Genomic DNA, 21,039 nt, shown 5'->3' on the forward strand with positions numbered 1-21,039 from the left:
CTTTTTTGGTGATGTTGGTCCAGGATGAAGTTGCTGAGTTAGCGTCGGAGAGGTCAAGGTATGCTAGTTCCTTGGCCAGGTGTTCACTGATTAGGTCTCCTGAGCACTGTTTCCGGACAGATATAGTTATTGAATTTGTGGGTAGCGGAGGAAGTTCTTTTATCTTTAAGACCGATGATATGAGTCGATGGTCTGTCCAGGGTACTGGGAGGCAAGTTGGTATAGTGAGGGTTGAGATTCCCTCGTTTATGAAGATAAGGTCTAACGTATGACCTGCTTTGTGCGTTGGTTCTGTCCTTTGTCCAGCACACATATCTTCAAGGCTTTATACCAAGCCTACAGGGTTGAATTAAACATTGGACTTTGCCTAATATCCTGGGTTAGGGATCTAGTCAGGACAAATGGCAAATGTTTCAATACGAAGGGTACTGTTCTTCCTTCCTTCCTTCTGCCTCATGAGGCTCACCCAGCTATTGCATTGTATAGCCTCTGTGCTGCTAAATAGTAACTCCCAAGGTCTGGCACTGCAGGCTCCCCAAGCTTGTTGCCTGCATCCATCCCACCCTTAGACAAGGCCTTTTTTACCTCCAAAACGATTGAGTAAAACTTACTCTGCATGAGACACTGTGTTTTTAGGGACCAAGAAAGTGTATTCCTCCCCCGTCACATTAACAAAGGGTGTACCTGGGGGCAGGAAACTACACACTTTGATCACTTTTTCAAACACTACTCACATTATTTCCACAGAAAATGTACCCACCAAAGAAGCAGGTGCAAAGGTCTGCAGGAAGATTCAACGTCGAAGCACGCACGCAATTTTCAGGCAAAGCCCATGGGTAAAACATACCCCGCGGATTTTGTCCAAAACCGCAGAGTTGGAAAATTACCCCAGAGTGGCTCGCATTCATCCAGACAGAGTGAGCAATGTGAGGCGATCCATCCCACGTGCTCTACTTTGATTTTTATATTTATTGGCCGTTCTCACAGGGGACTCAAATACCGAGGTACTCCATGGACTCTGATGCTCATCTGAACTCATATTGCTGAAAAATCATTCCAGCCACTGTTCCTGACAATGACATAACCTCAGATTTGGAAGGACTTAGTTTATATCCGGATACCTTACTAAATGAGCAATGTGATCTTGGGGGTTAGCGACATACAAACAACACATCATCTGAATTCAGGAAAGCATGGGATAAACACAGAGGACCGCTGAAGAAGTGGTAGGGATTATAAGGCAGAGTAGTTGGTGTGGATGGGCACAGACGGCATGGTCTTTTTCTGCTGTCATGTTTCTAGGTTTCTAACTGCATGTAGGGATATCTTCCGCTCTCTCTCTGCTATGACCAGTCTAGAGACACCCTCAGAGGAGCTAACGAGCCCTGCTACATGTAATGTGATAAAGGTGCACCCAGGTCATGTGCCACATTCCAATAAAGAGACACGAGACAGGGATCCATTACTATAGACTGTGGCCTTGGGGTAGCTGTAGATTGTTCCTACCGCCTGGCGAAACTGACCACTGATATCCAATGTCTCCACAATCTTAAACAAAAATGTCCATTTTACCCTATCAAATGTCTTTTTGGCATCTACTGACATCACCACCTGGGGGGAAGTCAGTATTTGAGATCGATGCATTACCTCAAAAAGTCTGTGCATGTTATGTACGGAGCACGAAGCTTGAATAAAGCCTGTCTGGTCAGAATGCATTAGTTGAGGCAGTATACTTTCCAAACAGGAGGCCAACACCTTAGCAAAATCTTTAAATGAACAATTTGAGACCCAGGTCTACGTGCCACCTAGCTCAGCGGGTTGGCTCCGGTTTCGGGCTCACTTTTATTCAAGATGACCCATTGAGTTAGGCAGATAGCCCAATGTGACGCCTTCAGTGTAAAGACCCCCCAAGCAGGCAATAGCTCCTGCAGAAAAAGTAGAAATAGTGAATGATGCCAGAAAGAGAGCTTGCGGCCCCTGCAGTCTGCCTAATTTTCCTGTCTACACTGCTAAGGATTCATCCCAGCAGCTCAGCTACACAGTGACGACACCTGCAAGATTTCTCCTTATCCAGGATAGGCTTTTTTTGTCTTCCTCCTTCATACTCCATCATCTTGGGCAGAAGATCATACAAGATCCCTACTTGGCTCCCTCCACACTCATCTTTTCCATGCCTAACCCCCAAAATCTCTAATCATCTAAATAGCCAACACTACTAGCATAGCCATTGCCCAAGCATTGGGCCTCCAATGTCCCATGCATAGCCTGCCAGTCAGACCCGGCTATGTAAGTGCTTGTAGCTAATAGGAATTTGCAACCTGCCTGTTAGAATCTCACTAGTAGCTGGGTCTATCAACACAGTACAACCTAAATAACTTCATTACTAGTGAGCCTCATCCCAGATCCCTTGTGTAGCTGCCAGACACACCGGGCTACAACAGCCCCTGCACTTTGACCAGGGGTTTTTAGTTACTACAGAATGTGTAGCCTGCTAGAGAGACCCAGCTACTTAAGTGCCTGCATTTCTGCTGATGCACAGAAAGCATGCATGTCATAGAAAGGGGTCGTAGTATAACATGCACATACTTTAATACAGAAGTATGCAAAAATGGAAGACAACTGCAATAGTACAAAAGGAGAGGAGACTTACGATTAAGACTGAAAAAGGATGCACTGGCACTGACTAGGGATATTGTACGAGGTGAAGGAGGCTGTATTTAAATACTGCTTATTCATTTATAATTGTGTTGATGTTTAAGTTGTATTGTGCAGTTTCATAATTGTTCTTACAGCCTGAGATGTGATTTTTATGTACGGTCGTATACATGGTTATTTATTTATTCATGAGTTGTGATGCATAAATGTAGAAAATAAATAATGATCGTCTGACTGACGCAGCTACTACCTCTGCTTGCTCAATTTCCCACTAAATTTAGCAGACTCATCTTTGCAAAAAGCAAACTGTGCCCACCTGCAAAAGATTTTAAAAAATGCCCCTGGAAAGGCTGCAGACTGCCCCACTAGGCCGAGCAAAAACTCGCTCTTTTATCTTGAGGTTTTTCAGAATTCTTGCAGCTGTTTCCTTGCCCTCCTTCCCCTCTCCACCTAATCTGATGCTTTAGGTCATGGCTGTTCCCATCAGCTGAAACTTTCCAGGACCAACTGCAAAAACACATTCCCAGTTGATACAGAGCGAATGCTACGATTCATAACATGGACTGTCTACATGTTACACGGAGCAGTTTTCTTTCAACCTAGCAAAATAAGCCACTACACAAGCATTTTACAAGCATGCCAAGTAGCTCTGAAAAGGTGGTAATCTTACTCTTTTAATAGGAAAAAGGTTCCCGACAGGATCCGGCCTCGTACAACGTCGTTGAAGCCTTCCCTCCTGGTGGCAGCGTACATGGCTTCGGTGGAGCTGTCTACGTCGCAGCGGTGTCCTGGAAAAGCCTCAAGCAAACCCAACAAGCCGTCATACAGAGTTACCAAACTATTAACAGGAAGAAGAGGATTTATCTGATTCAAGCACAGTGCTGCTCTTCTAAGTAAAGGCCCAGGGAAAGTGGAGGAGTTAAGAGCAGGGATCCGCTAGCCAGGGTTCAAAATCCTGCTTCTCCCCCTGCCGCTCCTTGTGACTTTGGGCAAGGCCGGTTAGCCTGACTTCAGTGCCAGGAAAAATAGTGGAAAGTGGAAAGTGTTCTAAACATCAAAATCCCAGAACATATAGAAAGACATGGTTTAATGGAAAAAAGTCAGCATGGCTTTACCCAAGGCAAGTCTTGCCTCACAAATCTGCTGTGTACTTGGATTTTCAGAAGGCATTTGACAAAGTTCCTCATGAGAGGCTTCTAGGAAAAGTAAAAAGTCAGGGATCTGTACTTGGACTGGTGCTTTTCAATATATATATATATAAATGATCTGGAAAGGAATACGACGAGTGAGGTTAACAAAATTTGCGGATGATACAAAATTGTTCAGAGTAGTTAAATCACAAGCAGACTGTGATACATTACAGGAGGACCTTGTGAGACTGGAAAATTGGGCATCCAAATGGCAGATGAAATTTAATGTGGACAAGTGCAAGTTGTTGCATATAGGGAAAAATAACCCTTGCTGTAGTTACACGATGTTAGGTTCCATATTAGGAGCTACCACCCAGGAAAAAGATCGAGGCATCATAGTGGATAATACTTTAAAATAGTCGGCTCAGTGTGCTGCAGCAGTCAAAAAAGCAAACAGAATGTTAGGAATTATTAGGAAGGGAATGGTCAATAAAACAGAGGATATCATAATGCCTCTATATCACTCCATGGTGAGACCACAATTCTGGTCCACGCATCTCAAAAAAGATATAGTTGCGATGGAGAAGGTACAGAGAAGGGCAGCCAAAATGATAAAGGGGATGGAAGAGCTCCCCTATGAGGAAAGGCTGAAGAGGTTAGGGCTGTTCAACTTTGAGAAGAGACGGCTGAGCGGGGATATGATAGAGGTCTTAAAGATCATGAGAGGTCTTGAACGAGTAGATGTGAATCGGTTATTTACACTGTCGAATAATAGAAGGACTAGGGGGCATTCCATGAAGTTAGCAAGTAGCACATTTAAGACTAATCTGAGAAAATTCTTTTTCACTCAAAGCACAATAAAGCTCTGGAATTTGCTGCCAGAGGATGTGGTTAGTGCAGTTAGTGTAGCTGGGTTCAAAAAAGGTTTGGATAAGTTCTTGGAGGAGAAGTCCATTAACGGCTATTAATCAAGTTTAATTAGGGAATAGCCACTGCTATTAATTGCATCAGTAGCTTGGGATCTTCTTAGTGTTTGGGTAATTGCCAGGTTCTTGTGGCCTGGTTTGGCCTCTGTTGGTAACAGGATGCTGGGCTTGATTGACCCTTGGTCTGACCCAGCATGGAAATTTCTTATGCTCTTATTTTATCCAAGTTGCTGTGTGTGTATCTATATAAGGCCCTACAAACACACACACATCAGTGGAATACATAATAAACCTCATGGTTAGAGTTGGCATTTCCTCTCCTGTTAAGGGTATTACCTCTCGCCAGAGATACAAATACATCAACACTCTAACAAAAGATTTAGAGCTTACTTAAAAAAAAAAGAATGCTTTTATAAACTCATAGAATGGGGGAATTGTTTTTCTTGGTTAACTTTAGGTTGTGCAGATGCATAAGCTTCACTGTTGACGTTGCACCTCCGAAAAGCACCTGAGCCATACACAAGCAACAATCACACACCTTGCCATGTGTTGGCCCTCACAAGACAAAGCAATTGAAAAGCTTGGCCCTCACAAGACAAATTGAAAAGCTTGGCCCTCACAAGACAAAGCAATTGAAAAGCTTCTCTTCATCACGTTATTTATGTTTTTTGGTTGTATTATCCGCACCCCTGTTTTCTGTAAACAGACATGATGTGAACGAGTTCATGAATGCCGGTATAAAAAAACCTTAAATAAATAAATAAATAAATTATCCTGGGCCAGTGTCTTGAGTTTTGAAGGGCCTGGGCCCATCCTCATGGCAGTCAAGGAGGAGAACGAGAGCAGCATGGCGCCTTTTCTGCAAGCGGCACGCGATATCACGCAACCCACTTCCTAGCCACTCAAGTCTGAAAGGAGACGAGGGCTCTTATCTATTCAACTCCTGTCTTTACGGCTCTGGCTTCCGGAGAAGGCGAAAAAGCATGCTCTGCCTCTCTGACCAATCCAACAGCCCCCACAAAAACAAAAAGGTTTTCCTGATCCCAAATCTGGAAATCAGCTTGGCCCTGAATCATCGGACACCCTCATCCTGATTTTTTTCCCTCTCCGCAACTGGTGTCCAGATTTTGTTTTGAGGGCACTTAGAGGGTCACTTCTAAAGAGATTTCTGCAGGAAAATGGACCATCCTGTATGCGGGTACCTCCAACTGCAGGGACCATAGGAGTTCCTGGGGCAGGGAGGGGAGGGCTTCACACCCAGGCACAGATTTCTGAACGTTCAAAGGTACGAGTGGGGTTTCTCTCAGAAAAACCTACCTGCCCAGATTATCGGTTGTAAATGTACATGGGAAGTTTTTCTGGGATATTTTCCCTTCTTAAAATTAAGCACACACTTTTGCGTCAACAAGGGCAGTTTTTAAACCCCACCCCCTTAATGTTCCAGCTGTGATAATGCCCACCAGCCAAAATATTCACAGTTTCACCTTTTCTTTTTCCAGACGAGAAGCCCTGCCTATGAAAGTGGACAATCAAGTAGCCTTGTATATGGCGAGGATGCCCACTTGTCTGGACTGTATTTTGGGTGCTAAGATCCCGCCATGGGATGCTCGCAGGATCCATTGGTATACATTTGTACAGCGTAATAAAATCCTCCCCGCTGTCTCTTGGACAGTCTTTCACAAGCACGCTCCCCCATTTCAGCAGGTGGTGATTGATTTTTCTTTCAGATTATGTGCCAAACACTGAAATGCATGCTTCAGACGTGACCAGACAGGAGCTAACGTTGTCCTAAGCCTCGTTCCCCTCTCCCCCCCCACAACTAGACACTATACATTTATAAAATTTTAGATGTACAGTGGTAAGTTCCTTAAGGTGATATTTCAGCAGAGTTGACATGACACTTGATTGTGGAGAAATGCTTCTCTTGTCGTTGTCTGCACCGCACTAAACAGTGTAGCAGTATACATCCATCAAAGCAGCAATTAGCATTTCAGATCAAAACAAGTGGATAAAGCGACGGCAAAAGCCAGAAAGACGCTTGGCTGCCTAGGGAGAGGAAAGGGCAGCAGAAAAAGGGAGGTGATACTGCCCCTGCAAATGTCCCTGGTGAGACCTCACTTGGAATACTGTGAACAGTTCTGGAGCCCGCACCTTCAAAAGGACATAAATAGCATGGAGTCTGTGCAGAGGGAGGCTACTAAAAGGGTCGGGGGTCTTCGTTCTAAAGCATATGGGGATAGACTTAAAGATCTAAACATGTACACCCTAGAGGAAAGGCAGTCTATACAGGAGCTTTTTTGATTGCCCCTGATAAAGGCAGCACTGGCCGGGTTGGGGCACTGTATTTTAAGTAAAACGCCGATTGGGGTGCCGTGGAAATATTTCTTGTTGCGATTTGATGAAATCATATATTTTAGTGCTATGCCGGAGCAGGTCATTCCATCTGTTTTATGGCGATGAAAGAAGTAAACAGAGAGAGAAGTGGTGAATGACAGAACTTTGAAGGTGCTCCTTAGGAATGGGTCTGGAGCCCAGCGAGGACATGAGACCACAGATTAAGGTTATTAGCACTTAATTTTCTTTCCTTACTGTGAATTATATTTGGACATTGGTCATGTTTGCATAGGAAGATATATTGCTAACAAATTTTCAAGACTGGTTACAGAAAAAAGAAGATAAAGACAGAATCTTTTTGCACTTACATTTTTTTTTTATTTTTAAATGCTGCCAAGGTTTCCATGTACAGGAGGCGAGCCTCTTTCAACAGAAAGGAGGCTCTATTTTATTTATTTATTTAAAAGGAATTTATATTCCGCACCCATCGAGTTTCGGGGCGGATTACAAAGAGACATCCATAATATTTGTCACAAACACAGGTATGCAGGGTCATAATGAGATTGAAAGGGGGGTAGACTCAGGAGTAATCTTAAGAAATATTTCTTTACAGAGAGGGTGGTAGATGTGTAGAACGGTTTTCCCAGTGGAGGCGGTGGAAATTAGTTCTTACTAGATAATTTTCATTCCTGTAGTACCACGGATCAGTCCAGACTGCTGGGTTTTGCCTCCCTTCCAGCAGATGGACAGAGAAAAACTTTTGAGGGCATCCCTCTTAACCTAGTGTGCCACCTGCAGATCCTCAGTATAACAGTACCCAAGCATTTGTATAAGATTATTGAACAAGCATGTCAAGTAACGGACAAGGAAGAATTAAGTAATCAAGAACTATAAAGAAGTAAACTTTCTGCACAGGAGAAAGATAGACCTATACCCTCCTTCCGATAAAAAAAAGATAGGCCTTATTTTTTTTTCTGGCTAAGGCCCATTAGAATGACAGTGCGAGCAGACTCTCAATGGGCGGGCATCTGGACTGATCTGTGGTACCAAAAAAACAGGAGGGTAGGTTGTCTAAGAAGGCCGTTTAGGCAATAATGTAGATTAGACACCAAGGAATGTCCAAGTAAAATCTTTAATTGAGAGGAGACGTATATTTTGTGCATGTGCCCGACTCAGGCTGAGTTTCGCCCCACCAGGGGCTGCCTCAGGGGCTAAAATTAACAAATAAACAAAGTGAACAATACCGGACATACATAAATCAAAGAAACATATAATTAAAAAACAAATAATGTACATATTGATCTTAAAACACAAACCAACAACTAACTAAAACCAACACACAGTGGCTGATTTGTGTGAAACATGCTAAAAAATGTAAAAAAATATACATGAAGTGTCACATGAAAGAATCAATTAAATGACTTAGTGTGCCTATGTGAAAAAAATGCCTTCTGAATTTAATGGTGGCTATTTAACCAATGCAGAGAAAAACATGTGAACGCCAAGAGGTACGGCGATAAAACCATTGCCAGCGGCTTTGCTCTCAATGGGGAACCATTCTGACTGTGCTCCAAAAAACTAACTTTACAGCGAGTCATGTATTTTTCTACAAATCAGCCACTGTGTGTTGGTTTTAGTTAGTTGTTGGTTTGTGTTTTAAGATCGATATGTACAAGTAATAGTTGGCCCTAAAGGCTATTTCACAAACAATTTTTAATTATTTAGAAGCTGTACTCTTAGATTATTATTCATCAAGCATGTTTTTACAGTTGAGAGCCCTACATAGGTTTTATAGTGACAGATTTCGTATTTGCATTAGACCCTCACTACTATTTCTATTTTTAGACGTCAATTGAGTGCCTGCGTGTTAAGCCAAATCATAATCGTTCATCTTCCACTTTATTTTCATATTTTTATTTGCTTATTTTGTTATTTTTTTTATTTTTAGATTGTAATTTGCATTAGAGGCCTCTTCTTTTTGTTAATTTTTCTAATTTTTTGCAGACTAAAAGTGTGTGAATTTTGGCGCACTAAAGTAAAGCAAACTTTCTGGCTCATTTAGTGTTCATCTATATACAGGTAAAATGATGATATTCCATTGCATCCATTATGTCTTGCTTTACTCCAGTTTTGTTATGTTTTCAATACATTTTAATCATTTATGTTCTAATTTATTTATGTGTTACCCTTTTTAAACATTGTTTGTTTTTTAATTATATGTTTATTTGATTTATGTATGTCCGGTATTGTTCACTTTGTTTATTTATTTGTTAATTTTAGCCCCTGAGGCAGCCCCTGGTGGGGCGAAACTCGGCCTGAATTGGGCACACGCACAAAATATAAGTCTCCTCTCAAATAAAGATTTTACTTGGACATTCCTTGGTGTCTGATCTGTGGTACTACAGGAACGAAAATTAACAGGTAAGAACTAATTTTCCTTTCCTGTACGTACCCGGATCAGTCCAGACTGCTGGGATGTACACAAGCTGCCCTCTCTGGGGTTGGATCCGGAGAGTCCAGCTCAGATGACACTGTCACCGAAATTGACTAAGCCTGGATGTCCAAACGATGATGTCTGGAAAAAGTATGCAAAGACTTCCAGGTCGCTGCCCTGCAAAATTTCTTGCGGCGACACCAACTGACTTTCCGCCCAGGAAGCTGTTTGTGAACAAGTGGAATGCGCTTTCAAATCCTTCGGCACTGGGCGACCATAACAGATGTATGTGGAAGCAATAGCTTCTTTCAACCAGCAGGCAATAGACGCTTTGGACGCCTTTTGGCCCCTGTTAGGACCGCTCCATAGAAAGAAAAGAAGATCCGAGAGGCAAAAGGAGTTATTAACTTCAAGATAACGCAAAAAGAGTCTCTCAACATCCAAGTGCCTCAATTCTCGCCAGTGAGAAGAATCTGCTTTTACATTGGAAAAAGATGGTAATTCCACAGATTGTTTCAAATGGAAAGCTGAAACCACCTTAGCAAGAAAGGAAGGAACCGTTAGGAGGGAGACTCCCGTATCTGAAATCCGCAAAAAAGGTTCCCGGCCAGAAAGAGCTTGCAATTCTGAAACCCTCTTAGAAGAACAAATCGCCACCAAAAACACCATTTTCAGAGTTAAGTCTTTTAAAGAGGCCCTCACACACTTCCCGCACTTCCCAGTTGCTCCAGAGCGAGAGAAATCTCTGCAACGCCAACCTCACCGCTCTTGTCTCGAGCCAATTGATGGATCACGACACCTCCTTCTGCAACCATTGGCCTTGAACTGAGTGAGACTGGCATATTGCTCCCCAGCCGGTGAGGCTGGTGTCCGTGGTTACTACCACCCACTGAGGCACCTCGAGATCCTCTCCGCACTTCAAGTGGTCTGGCACCAACCACCATCGGAGACTGTCCCTGGTGAAGTCCGGGAGCGGTAAGAGGACCTGAAACTCCTCAGACTTCGGATCCCAACGGGACAACCATGCTCTATGAAAGGGCCTCCTATGAGCAAAGGCCCATGGTACTAACTCCAGAGTCGAGGCCCTGGAGCCCAGAACTTGCAGATAATCCCAGACCCTGGGTGAGGATGTCGCCAGAAGGCGTCGAACTTGTGACTGGAGCTTGGCGGCCCTCTCTTCCGGTAGGAAGTCTATGCCCACTCGGGTGTCGAACCGGGCTCCCAGGAAGTGTAGGACCTGAGAAGGTTGCAGATGACTTTTTGCCTAATTGACGATCCACCCGATGGATTGCAGATGGTGCAAGACCATGTCCACTGACTACTTGCAAAGAGCTTCCGACTTCGCCCGTTTGAGCCAGTCGTCCAGGTACGGATGAACTAGAACTCCTTCCTTGTGAATGGCCGCCACCACGACCACCATCACCTTGGTGAATGTATGCGGCGCTGTCGCTAGACTGAATGGGAGAGCGCAAAATTGAAAATGCATGCCCAGGACTATGAACCGGAGAAACCGCTGATGAGTGTTACGAATCCCTATGTGCAGAAACGCCTCAGTTAGATCCAGAGAAGCCAAGAACTCGCCAGTGCCCACTGCCACGATGTCAGAATGCAGAGTCTCCATCTGGAAATGTGGTATCTTGAGAGCTCTGTTCACCTTCTTCAGGTCCAAAATGGGACAGAAGGAACCTTCCTTCTTTGGTACCACAAAGTAAATGGAGTAACGTCCCGTACTCCATTCTTCTGAAGGGACGGGTACAATGACCCCCAGAAATTCCAGCCTGTGGATGGTCTGTTGAACTATTCACCTCTTTGCAGGCACTCCACATGGAGAGATTAGAAAGAGGTCCCGGAGTGGCCGAGCAAATTCTAAAGCATAGCCTTAAGCGATGATACTGAGTACCCACTGGTCTGACATTATCTTGACCCATTCCTCGAAGAAAAGGGACAGCCGTCCCCCAATGACCGGCACGGAGGAATGGGTCCGCCATATCTCATTGAGAGGACATAGGGGCGAGGGACCCCGGACCGGAACCATCACGGCCTCCGACAACTCCAAAAGGACTGAGACCAGGAATGAGACTTCCCCGAGGGTTGTCATTGTCCCACACTGGAGGATCTGTTGGAACGAAAACGCCGCTGACTCCAAAAATGAGATCAGGTCAGAGGAAACCCTCTGGAGCTCTTCGGTCGATCCTCTGGCAATTTATGCACCTTATTGTCACCCAAAGACTTAATGAGTTATTCCAAATCCTCACCAAAGAGGAACTTTCCTTTGAAGAGAAGTGCACTAAGTTGCGCCTTGGAGGAAACATCAGCCGACCAATTGCACAACCATAAAAGTCTTCTGGAGGAAACAGCCAACACCATAGTTCTAGAGGAAGTCCGAAGGAGGCCATATAAGGCATCCACCCCATAGGCTACCACCGCCTCCAAACGTTCTACCTGGGCTGACTCCTGAGGAGGAAGGTCTCTGGTACTCAGGAGTTGCTGCACCTATCTGAGGCCCTCACGGAGCATGAGGCTACTGCAAACAACTGCACGGTTTCCCAGGGCCGAGACTTTAAATATACGTTTAAGGTGAACCTCAAGTTTCCTGTCCTGGAGGTCTTTAAGGGCTGCTGCCCCGGCCACCGAAATAGTGGTCCTCTTGGTGACTGCAGACACTGAAGCATTCAGTAGCTCCAGGATATCTTTCGGCAACGAGTAGAGCTTATCCATAGCTCTACCCATGCGCAAGCCTGCCTCTGGAGTATCCCACTCCCAGGCCATCAGCTGTTGGATCATCTGAGGGAGAAGAAAAATCAGATAGTCCCCGTAATCCTGCAAGGACTGGATCCACCGTACTCTGGCTGGGGTCCTCCAGAGGAGCCGTGATGCCCAGCTCCACCAGGTCATGCGGTATATAATGGGATTAAGTTCATCCCTCTGAAAAAGGCGGACCACCTTGGGATCGTCCCTGTCCAACGGTGCCGCCCTCTCCAGCACCTCTCCCAGATCTGCCGCGTCATCACCCAAGGCCTGCCCGAGCCCAGGCTCCGTCGATGGTAGATCTTCTGAGAGGCTGTGAACTCTCCGGACCCGAATGGACCCCTGCAGCTCCAGCCACCTGGGGAGTTTCCTGTGTGGCCCCTCTGGTAGCTGAGGCCCACCCAGCTGGACCTGGAAGGCCAAGTAGGCCTGGTGCATAAGCAAAACAAAGTCTACTGAAAACCCAGGTGGACCCCTTAAATCCCCCTCTGGGGGAACAGGCTGATCCTCAGGGAGATCAAAACGGGAGTCCTGGAGATCCCCAGGAATCCCCCCCTGCCGGTGAAAGAGCAGGAGGAAGATCCCCTCCCCTGCCCGATGACCAAGGCCGGCATGAAAGAATTCAAAATGGCCACCGTTCCCACGGTCAATGGGAATGGATCCGCCTTGCTCTCCCTCCCGGTGGCCCGTTTAACCGCACCACGGGATCTGGCCGCCAGACCTGCTACTGCACAAGACGCTCCCTCCCTGCCGGAGAGGCACCACGTAGCGAGGCCTGCCCGGGAAAGCCGCACTGCCTGCTTCTCGCAGGCCTCACAGCTGACACTACTTGGCATGTCCTCTGGACCCCAGCACGCACATGGGCAGTGCCAACCTTAAGCCCCAGAAAAAAAAAGAGGAGTGGGACCTGAGAGCATCGGACCAACCAGGAAACACGGCTCACTCCCCGAAGATACCCCGCTGTAGACCCTGCCGCGACTCAGCCCTGCTGCAGAGACAGCGAGCACTTGTGGCTTGAGCCTCCTGTTCCTTTTTATTTATTTATTTTTTTGTTGAGTAAAGCTCCGGCAAGGTGGCACCGGGTCTCTGGAGGGAGAGAGGAGGGAACCGGACCACCGGCTATCACCCTCAGCGCTAAGGGAAGGGAACTAACTGGGTCACCAACCCAAGCTGCCTGAAAACCTACCACCAGGGAGGATGGTCCCCCTAGAACCTACCAACTCCCTGGGAGGACTGCTGAAAGCTTCCTGCCCTACTTGACAGCCTTAGTTTAAAATTATTCCTTTTTTTTTTTTTTTAAGTATTCAACCCCCAAAAGGAAAGGTTCAAGACCGCAGGTTTTGCACCTCCTCCAACTGCTGGCGACAGAGAAATACTGAGGATCTGCAGATGGCACACTAGGTTAAGAGGGGTGCCCTCAAAATGTTTCTGTCTCCATCTGCTGGAAGGGAGGCAAAACCCAGCAGTCTGGATTGATCCGGGTACGTACAAGGAAGGAGCCTATATGAGGGGGTGTGTATGTGCACTAGAGAGAGGAAGCCTGTGTTCGTGTGTGAGAGAGAGGGATAAAGGGAGCCTGTGTGAGGACAGTACTGAGAGAGGGGTTAAACTCTGGGAGTGAAGACAGAGTGGAAGGGGTTGAGCCTAGAGGTGGGAGGGGAGAGATAGTGGCAGGTGGAGCAATTGGGGCCTGAGAGGGCAAAGTGAAAAGAGACTGGCCAGGGGAGTAGGGAGAGAGGGTGGAAGAGATACTCGTACAGTGAACTTCCAGGGAAATTCTGCACAAAATATTTTAAACTCTGCATCTCTAAGTAATAACTTTTTTACTTAAAGACTGTCATGTATATTGTGTTATTCAGACCAATATAAAGAATGCAGAATTTTTAATTTTTGTGCGCAGAATTCCTTCAGGAGTTGTATGACGGCAGTAAAGCGCAATCTGGAACACAAGCTTGAACATTGGGTCCATATTGCAAACTCGGAAGCCCAAGGATGCAAGTTCCAGTTCTAACTCTGCCATCGACACATTAACTTCTCATGCTGTGTCTCTGTTTATCCACCTATAATCAGGTAACATGAGCAGCGCTGTTCCTTCTCATCTTACCCTTTCATGAAGATTTCATGCAGACGAGCTGCCTGGCCATGCGCCCCAGAGGTAGCCTGCTTGTAGGTTTCTATATTATGAACTTGTCAAGTATACTGGCATGCTGAACTCTACAAATCTTAGTGGGTGCAGTTCCTCTGAAAGAAAAGCATGCTACCTGCCTTCCCACAGGGAACACTCACCATCACTGGCAGAAACATCCCTGATGTGCACAATGGCCACTGTGCCCAAGCTAACCCAGGAACTTCTGGGCTGAAAGCTCGCAGCCTGCCCACACCAAAGGAATGCCATCTTATTAGTAGCTTGATGCGGACATAAAATAATGTCACAAAGCACATTTAGACAAAGTAAAGGTTTTATCTTGCAGCACTGTTAAAAAATACCATTTAAGTTAAGTCACTAATACAATAAATCAGGCTCTGATGAGGAGACAGATCTGGCAAGGAGCCCAGATCCAGCTGTACAATGAGACAAAGAGAAGGAAAATCAAATGCTCTTAATGGACTTTCTGCCTGTTCCCATCACGCATCAAGGACAGAAGATGAAAAGATGTTATTTACCTCATGTACAGACTTCACCATGAAGACCTTTTCAGAGCCTGTACAAGCCAGTGAGTCCACACATTGTACCTGAAGACCGGAGGGTGGCAAATGTAACCCAATATTTAAAAAGGTCTCAAGGGGCGATCCGGGAAACTATAGACCAGTGAGCCTGACTTCAGTGTCGGGAAAAATAGTGGAAAGTGTTCTAAAGATCAAAATCACAGAACATATAGAAAGACATGGTTTAATGGAACACAGTCAGCATGGCTTTACCCAAGGCAAGTCTTGCCTCACAAATCTGCTTCACTTTTTGAAGGGGTTAATAAACATGTGGATAAAGGTGACCCAATAGATGTAGTGCATTTGTCAAATTCCTTCTGAAAATCCAAAGTCCTTCATGAGAGGCTTCTAAGAAAACTAGAAAATCATGAGAAAAGCCGATGTCCTTTTGTGGATTACAAACTGGTTAAAAGTCAGGAAACAGAGTAGGATTAAATGGTCAACCTTCTCAGTGGAAAAGGGTAAACAGTGGAGTGCCTCAGGGATCTGTATTTGGACCGGTGCTTTTCAATATATTTATAAATAATCTGGAAAGGAATACGACGAGTGAGGAAATCAAATTTGCAGTTGATACAAAATTAGTCAGCACAGTTAAATCACAAGCGGATTGTGATAAATTGTGAGACTGGAAGATTGGGCATCCAAATAGCAGATGAAATTTAATGTGGATAAGTGCTAGGTGATGCACATAAGGAAAAATAACCCTTGCTGTAGTTACATGATGTTAGGTTCCATATTAGGAGCTACCACCCAGGAAAAAGATCTAGGCATCATAGTGGTAAATTATTGAAATTGTGTGTGCTGCAGCAGTCAAAAAAGCAAACAGAATGTTAGGAATTAATAGGAAGGGAATGGTTAATACAATGGAAAATATCATAATGCCTCTGTATCTCTCCATGGTGTGACCGCACCTTGAATACTGTGTACAATTCTGGTCACTGCATCTCAAAAAAGATATAGTTGCGATGGAGAAGGTACAGAGAAGGGCAACCAAAATGATAAAGGGGATGGAACAGCTCCCCTATGAGGAAAGGCTGAAGAGGTTAGGGTTGTTCAGCTTGGAGAAGAGACGGCTGAGGGGGGATATGCTAGAGGTCTTTAAAATCATGAGATGTCTAGAATAGGTAAGTGTGTATCGGTTATTTACTCTTTCAGATAATAGAAGGACTAGGGGGCATTCCATGAAGTTAGCAAATAGCACATTTAAAACTAATCAGAGAAAATTCTTTTTCACTCAACGCACAATTAAGCTCTGGAATTTGTTGCAAGAGGATGTGGTTGGAGCAGTTACTGAAGCTGGGTTTAAAAAAGGTTTGGATACGTTCTTGGAGAAGTCCATTAACTGCTATTAATCAAGTTGACTTAGGGAATGGGATATACTTAGTGTTTGGGTACTTGCCAGGTACTTGTAGGCTGGATTGGCCACTGTTGGAGACAGGAGGCTGGGCTTGATGGACTCTTGGACTGATCCAGTATGGTAACTTCTTATGTAAATTCACAAAACATACTCTTTCCTGCTCCTTAGAGTTAGTCCACATGAACCCCTCTGTCCCTTCCCTCCACTGCAGCCCATGTGCCCCATCCCACATATTTCCATGCTAGCCCCTCTCTCCCATCCTTCACCATCCCTTCTCTCCAGCCCCAATCTGTCACTCTGCTAAATGTTTCTTTAACTCCAGTATCTGTGTCACTCTGTCCCCCTCTCTCAGTGACATTTTAGCAAACAGCTGAACCCTAGAGAGCCACAAACACAAGGATGTGCCTTTCCTCCTTAAAGGGGACAGGAAATGTGTGGAACCAAGGTGTTTTTCACTATTCGGACGGCAGGGGAAAGAACGTTCTTCCATTCCTGAAACCCTCATTTTGTCTCATCTCAGAAGCGCTGACTTGTGGCAGAAGTCTTATTATTCAGAAACCATTTTCCCGGGAGAACGGTCAGCGGGCAGACAGCCTTGATGCAACCTATTAACCACCTTCTCTTTTCTGTCAGCTTGCTGCCTGAATAATGAGATATCCAAGATGCAGCCTTCAAAAAAAGAGGAGAAGCATATTTTTCTCAAGAAAAATTTCTCATCCATAATTTCTTGTGAACTAGAAAAAAAAAAATGGAAAACTCGGGATATTCAGTAATAACCCCTAAGTCTGGGGCGTGGTAGGGATGAATTATACTTTCAAACAAAAACTTTGAAAAGAAACTGCTCCTGTCTAGTTTATCATTTTATCAGTATTATTCATTGTACCTTGCTATGAACTGTGGCGTGGTGGGCTATAATTTATCAATTTCATTAGATGCAACTTGCAGCAGAATGCCTTCTCGTGCAGACCCTGTTTTTCTGGAGAAATTAAAGACAGGGCCTTCTGCTAGTTCTAGGCGGGATGAAAGTCACTGCTGGCCGCACGAGACCCACCCCCCTCTTTTTCCTGCACATTCAAGTGTGGAAGAGTGGCCTGGTGGTTGAGAGCTGCGGGCTGCGAATCAGAGTTCAAATTCTGCTCTCCCCCACCGATGCTCCTTGCGACCTCAGGCAAGTGCATTTGTCTCCTGCTATAAGCTCACTGGGGCAAGGACTTAATGTACTTCAATTCTAACAGTACTGTAAGCCAGCTTGAGTCTTTCTTGGATTAGGCAGGCTGCAAATCTCCCTTCCCCTGTACATATCGTAACAGGACAGTAAGACATCCTGCCACAAGTTATAGATTTGGAAACTAGACAAAAGGAAGATTTCACAAACTGGGCAGATGCATTTCCCTCTGGAAGATCCTTATCCATAAGCCCTCTTTAAGAGAAGCAAAAATACTTGGAACAGCATCACTGTTGGATTGAAACTCTTGTTACCTGGCTAAATTCTGGGCGGATGATTAGTTACCCCTGTAAAAAAACTTAGCCAGGGAGTGGCAGGAAATTTGTAAATTTGGGATTTTGTCCGGTTAACTCCAAAAGTTACCCGAAGCCTTTGAATATTGACTTCGCGGCCTGCTAGACAGAGCCAGCTCCTAGATTGACCCTTGTCACCTTAATTGTACAAATGAATGTGGCGAGCAACATTCCCTGTAAGATGCCTATGTGTGCCCAGGTCGTAAAGAAATTTTAAAAAAAGTGCACACAGGAAGACGCAGCGCACAAAACATTAGAGAGAACACTGGCTGCAAGTGATGTTTTTCCCAAAGCAGTTACAAACAGAAGCAGGGAGCATCCCCGATGATTCAGGGGTTAACTGATTTCAGCACGTTCAAAGAACCTCTCTTTTGTACCCCATAGCATGCTAAAATTACGCAGCAGTTTCCTAGCAGTTGTGCACACTAAGGTCACCTCAGATATGCAATGAACAAGTTTTTAAGAGGAAAAAAGAGGTCAGAGGGTCTGATTTTGCAGCTGCACGCTAGGGAAGAGCATTAATCCGGCAATTCTGAGCCCATCGCCAGATCTGGGGTCAGGAAAGAATTATTCTGTCATTGAGAATTTTTATTTGGTATTCCAGGTAAGTGCACTTTTATTTCTCTCCGTCTCCTACACAGCTCGCACTGCATGCCATCTAGGGAGGGAGGAGCGGCAGAGACGTCTGCAAGGAGTAAAGCAGGGCTGGGGAAAAAGAGCCAGGGCTTACCGTACTCCAGCCCATCAAATCTGGCCATGTTTGAAGCCACCTCGGCGGTGCACAGGACATGGTAACAAACGATGGAGTAGCGGGTGTGGGGCAGCGACACTGCCACGACTTTGGCCCCTGCGTTCTCCAAGCGGTCGGCGGCTTTAGTCCACACAGCTAGGGTCTCTCGAGACAGCCCCGGGGCGTGATACTCCTGGAAGACGCGATTAAAATCAGTCACACGGGCAATGGTGGATGAGGGATAGGATCTCACTCAGAAAATGTCCTGCAACAAACACTTCCTCTCCCCCCCCCCAAAAAAGAGATTTTGGTGTTAGACAAGTTAATTTTTAATCCCTCGTGACTGTTTATTATAGTCCCCAGTTTCCTAAAGCAGGTCAAGGGTACATTCTGCAGTAAGAGTTAGACAATTATGCAGCATATCAACATATATTTGCATAACTCTGCATATTAAATAATGCAAATTTAATTCACTTTATAAAATAAAGTTTGATCTGTCCTATATGTCTGGATTATATGGATAGATAGATATACACACAATCAAGCAAAACGGACAGTAAGTTTTTTATATAAATAGTCCCCAACTAATTCCTAGGTATACAGTCACTCATGAGGGAACAAATAGTGCACAAATTAATATCTATAATAGAAATTTTTTAATTACAATTGTAACAAATTTCACAGCATTAATAAAAACAAAACATCCACCCACTAAAAATATTCATACAAAAATCCTAAATAAGATTAATGTCCATATAAATATTGAAGAATCATAAGCTTAGCAGCAAAACGTTTTGTTTTTTTTTACACTATTTTGGATGGGGGAAAGAGATCTTAGCAATGAGTACAATGAAGAGACGAAGAAGATTTGGTATAGAAATGAGATCTTAGGGAGGGCACAGAAGAAGAGGAGGGAGAGAGGATCAATACAGAGAGAGAGCAGATGACAGTAGAAAAAACCCCAATGAGCCCATCTAGTCATCAGCATAGGGAGGGGAATAGGGGAGGAGAGGGGCAAGTGGACGAGGAGGTGGTGAAGAGCAGGGAAGGGGGGAGGGGTTGGAAATCATTGGTAGCTGCAAATGGAGGCTCATGGTGCCGTGGTCCTGGTAGGAAGAGTTTCCAAGTGAGCCTGAAGCCACAAGGCAAGCGAATGATAAAATACAAGTGCATTCTCTCTCTTTTTGCCCGGTAATAGAGAGCTCGTCTCCCAGACGGCCTTGGTTTCTATTTTCCCAAGGCTCTTTGCTGAGCTATCAAAGGACCGCTGCTGTGAACACTGTAAATGGAAGGCCCATGAAAAACTCCCCACACAATGGAAGAAGGGGTGGGTAGGGGCCCGGGAGCGTGCCTGAGAAATTACTAGGACCATTACCTGGGGTATCCCAATGCACAGCTTGCTGACATCTACGTTGCTGGGCAGCGTGAATGGCTGAAAGGCGCTCTGGACTGTGGTGGAATCTTTGGGGTCATGCCCAGCGAGCATGCCTGTAACATGAAATAAGACAATGAACTGCAGGCAGCAACACGCACCCACCCTGAACCCTCAAACAGCACCCAACGACATCTACACTCTTCATACCCAATACAACCGCTGTATCGTCCACGCATCTGGTCAGAATCCCTGGCACGTCCATCGAGTTCACTAGTGGGATGAGGCCGTGGCGAGAAAGCAGCCCGTAGGTAGGTTTAAGGCCCACAATGCCGCAGAGGGCTGCAGGGTTTCTGGTGGAGCCTCCTGTGTCCGATCCTAAAGCCCTAGGGGTAGAAACAGAACTGTGATGGGCACGGCACACACATACAAACAGGATCCCAGTGCTCTGTTCACTTCCATACTGCTGAAACCCTTTTGGGCATGATGGCACGGCAGCACGCTCCCAGAGAGGAAAACTTCCAGAAGAGAAAGGGGAGACACTAAATTCTTGCTATTACCCAATTAACGAGACCGTGAGTAGGCGGGAGAGAGAAAGGGAATTTGTACCCAGCGTGGTCCATTGCTCACCTCAGGCCTATACCCTTCAGTTGACATCCATAAGGATGTGCTGCTTTGCTCATGCATGCAATCCCCACACTCTCTTGTTTCTCTCCTGCTACTAAAAGGTCACAACAGCTCCAGAGTTACAGGCAGAAGGCACACAACTGAACTTGAACTGCAGTTCTGTCCAGACAATATATGGGTGTAGGAAAGAAGAAATTAGGAAATTACTTTCCTGATAATTTCCTTAGTGTAGACAGATGGACTCAGGACCAATGGTTTATGTACTCTCCCTGCTAGCAGATGGAGACAGAGTCAGGTTTCAAAGCTGATGTCACCTTAGATATAACCCTGCAGTGACCTCAGCCATTCGGTATTCTCTTCAAAAGCCATTGTGGACATACTATTGAAAAAAACAAGGGCACCAACCCCCAGCTCGGCCGCCTCAACCGGACAGAGCAGAACCCACAAGGATTCTAAAAAACAAACAAACAAAAAACCAAAAACAAAAGAAATCCCCAGGAGG

General features: G+C 45.2%; 1 protein-coding gene across 3 annotated transcripts in view; it reads right to left on the bottom strand.

Moving 5' to 3' along the window:
- The window catches only part of QRSL1 (glutaminyl-tRNA amidotransferase subunit QRSL1), a 54,327-nt gene that overhangs the window by 10,878 nt on the left and 22,410 nt on the right, over window positions 1-21,039 (bottom strand). For all 3 annotated transcript variants that reach the window (XM_029595323.1, XM_029595325.1, XM_029595324.1), the window contains 4 exons: window positions 20,121-20,296; window positions 19,914-20,026; window positions 18,539-18,731; window positions 3,326-3,443 (listed from right to left, as the gene is read on the bottom strand). In XM_029595323.1, coding sequence (XP_029451183.1) covers window positions 3,326-3,443; window positions 18,539-18,731; window positions 19,914-20,026; window positions 20,121-20,296 — 600 coding nt within the window. The remainder of the gene's footprint in view (window positions 1-3,325; window positions 3,444-18,538; window positions 18,732-19,913; window positions 20,027-20,120; window positions 20,297-21,039) is intronic.

This window comes from Rhinatrema bivittatum, chromosome 3 (genome assembly GCF_901001135.1).
Source record: "Rhinatrema bivittatum chromosome 3, aRhiBiv1.1, whole genome shotgun sequence".
In the NCBI taxonomy this organism is placed as follows: Eukaryota; Metazoa; Chordata; class Amphibia; order Gymnophiona; family Rhinatrematidae; genus Rhinatrema; species Rhinatrema bivittatum.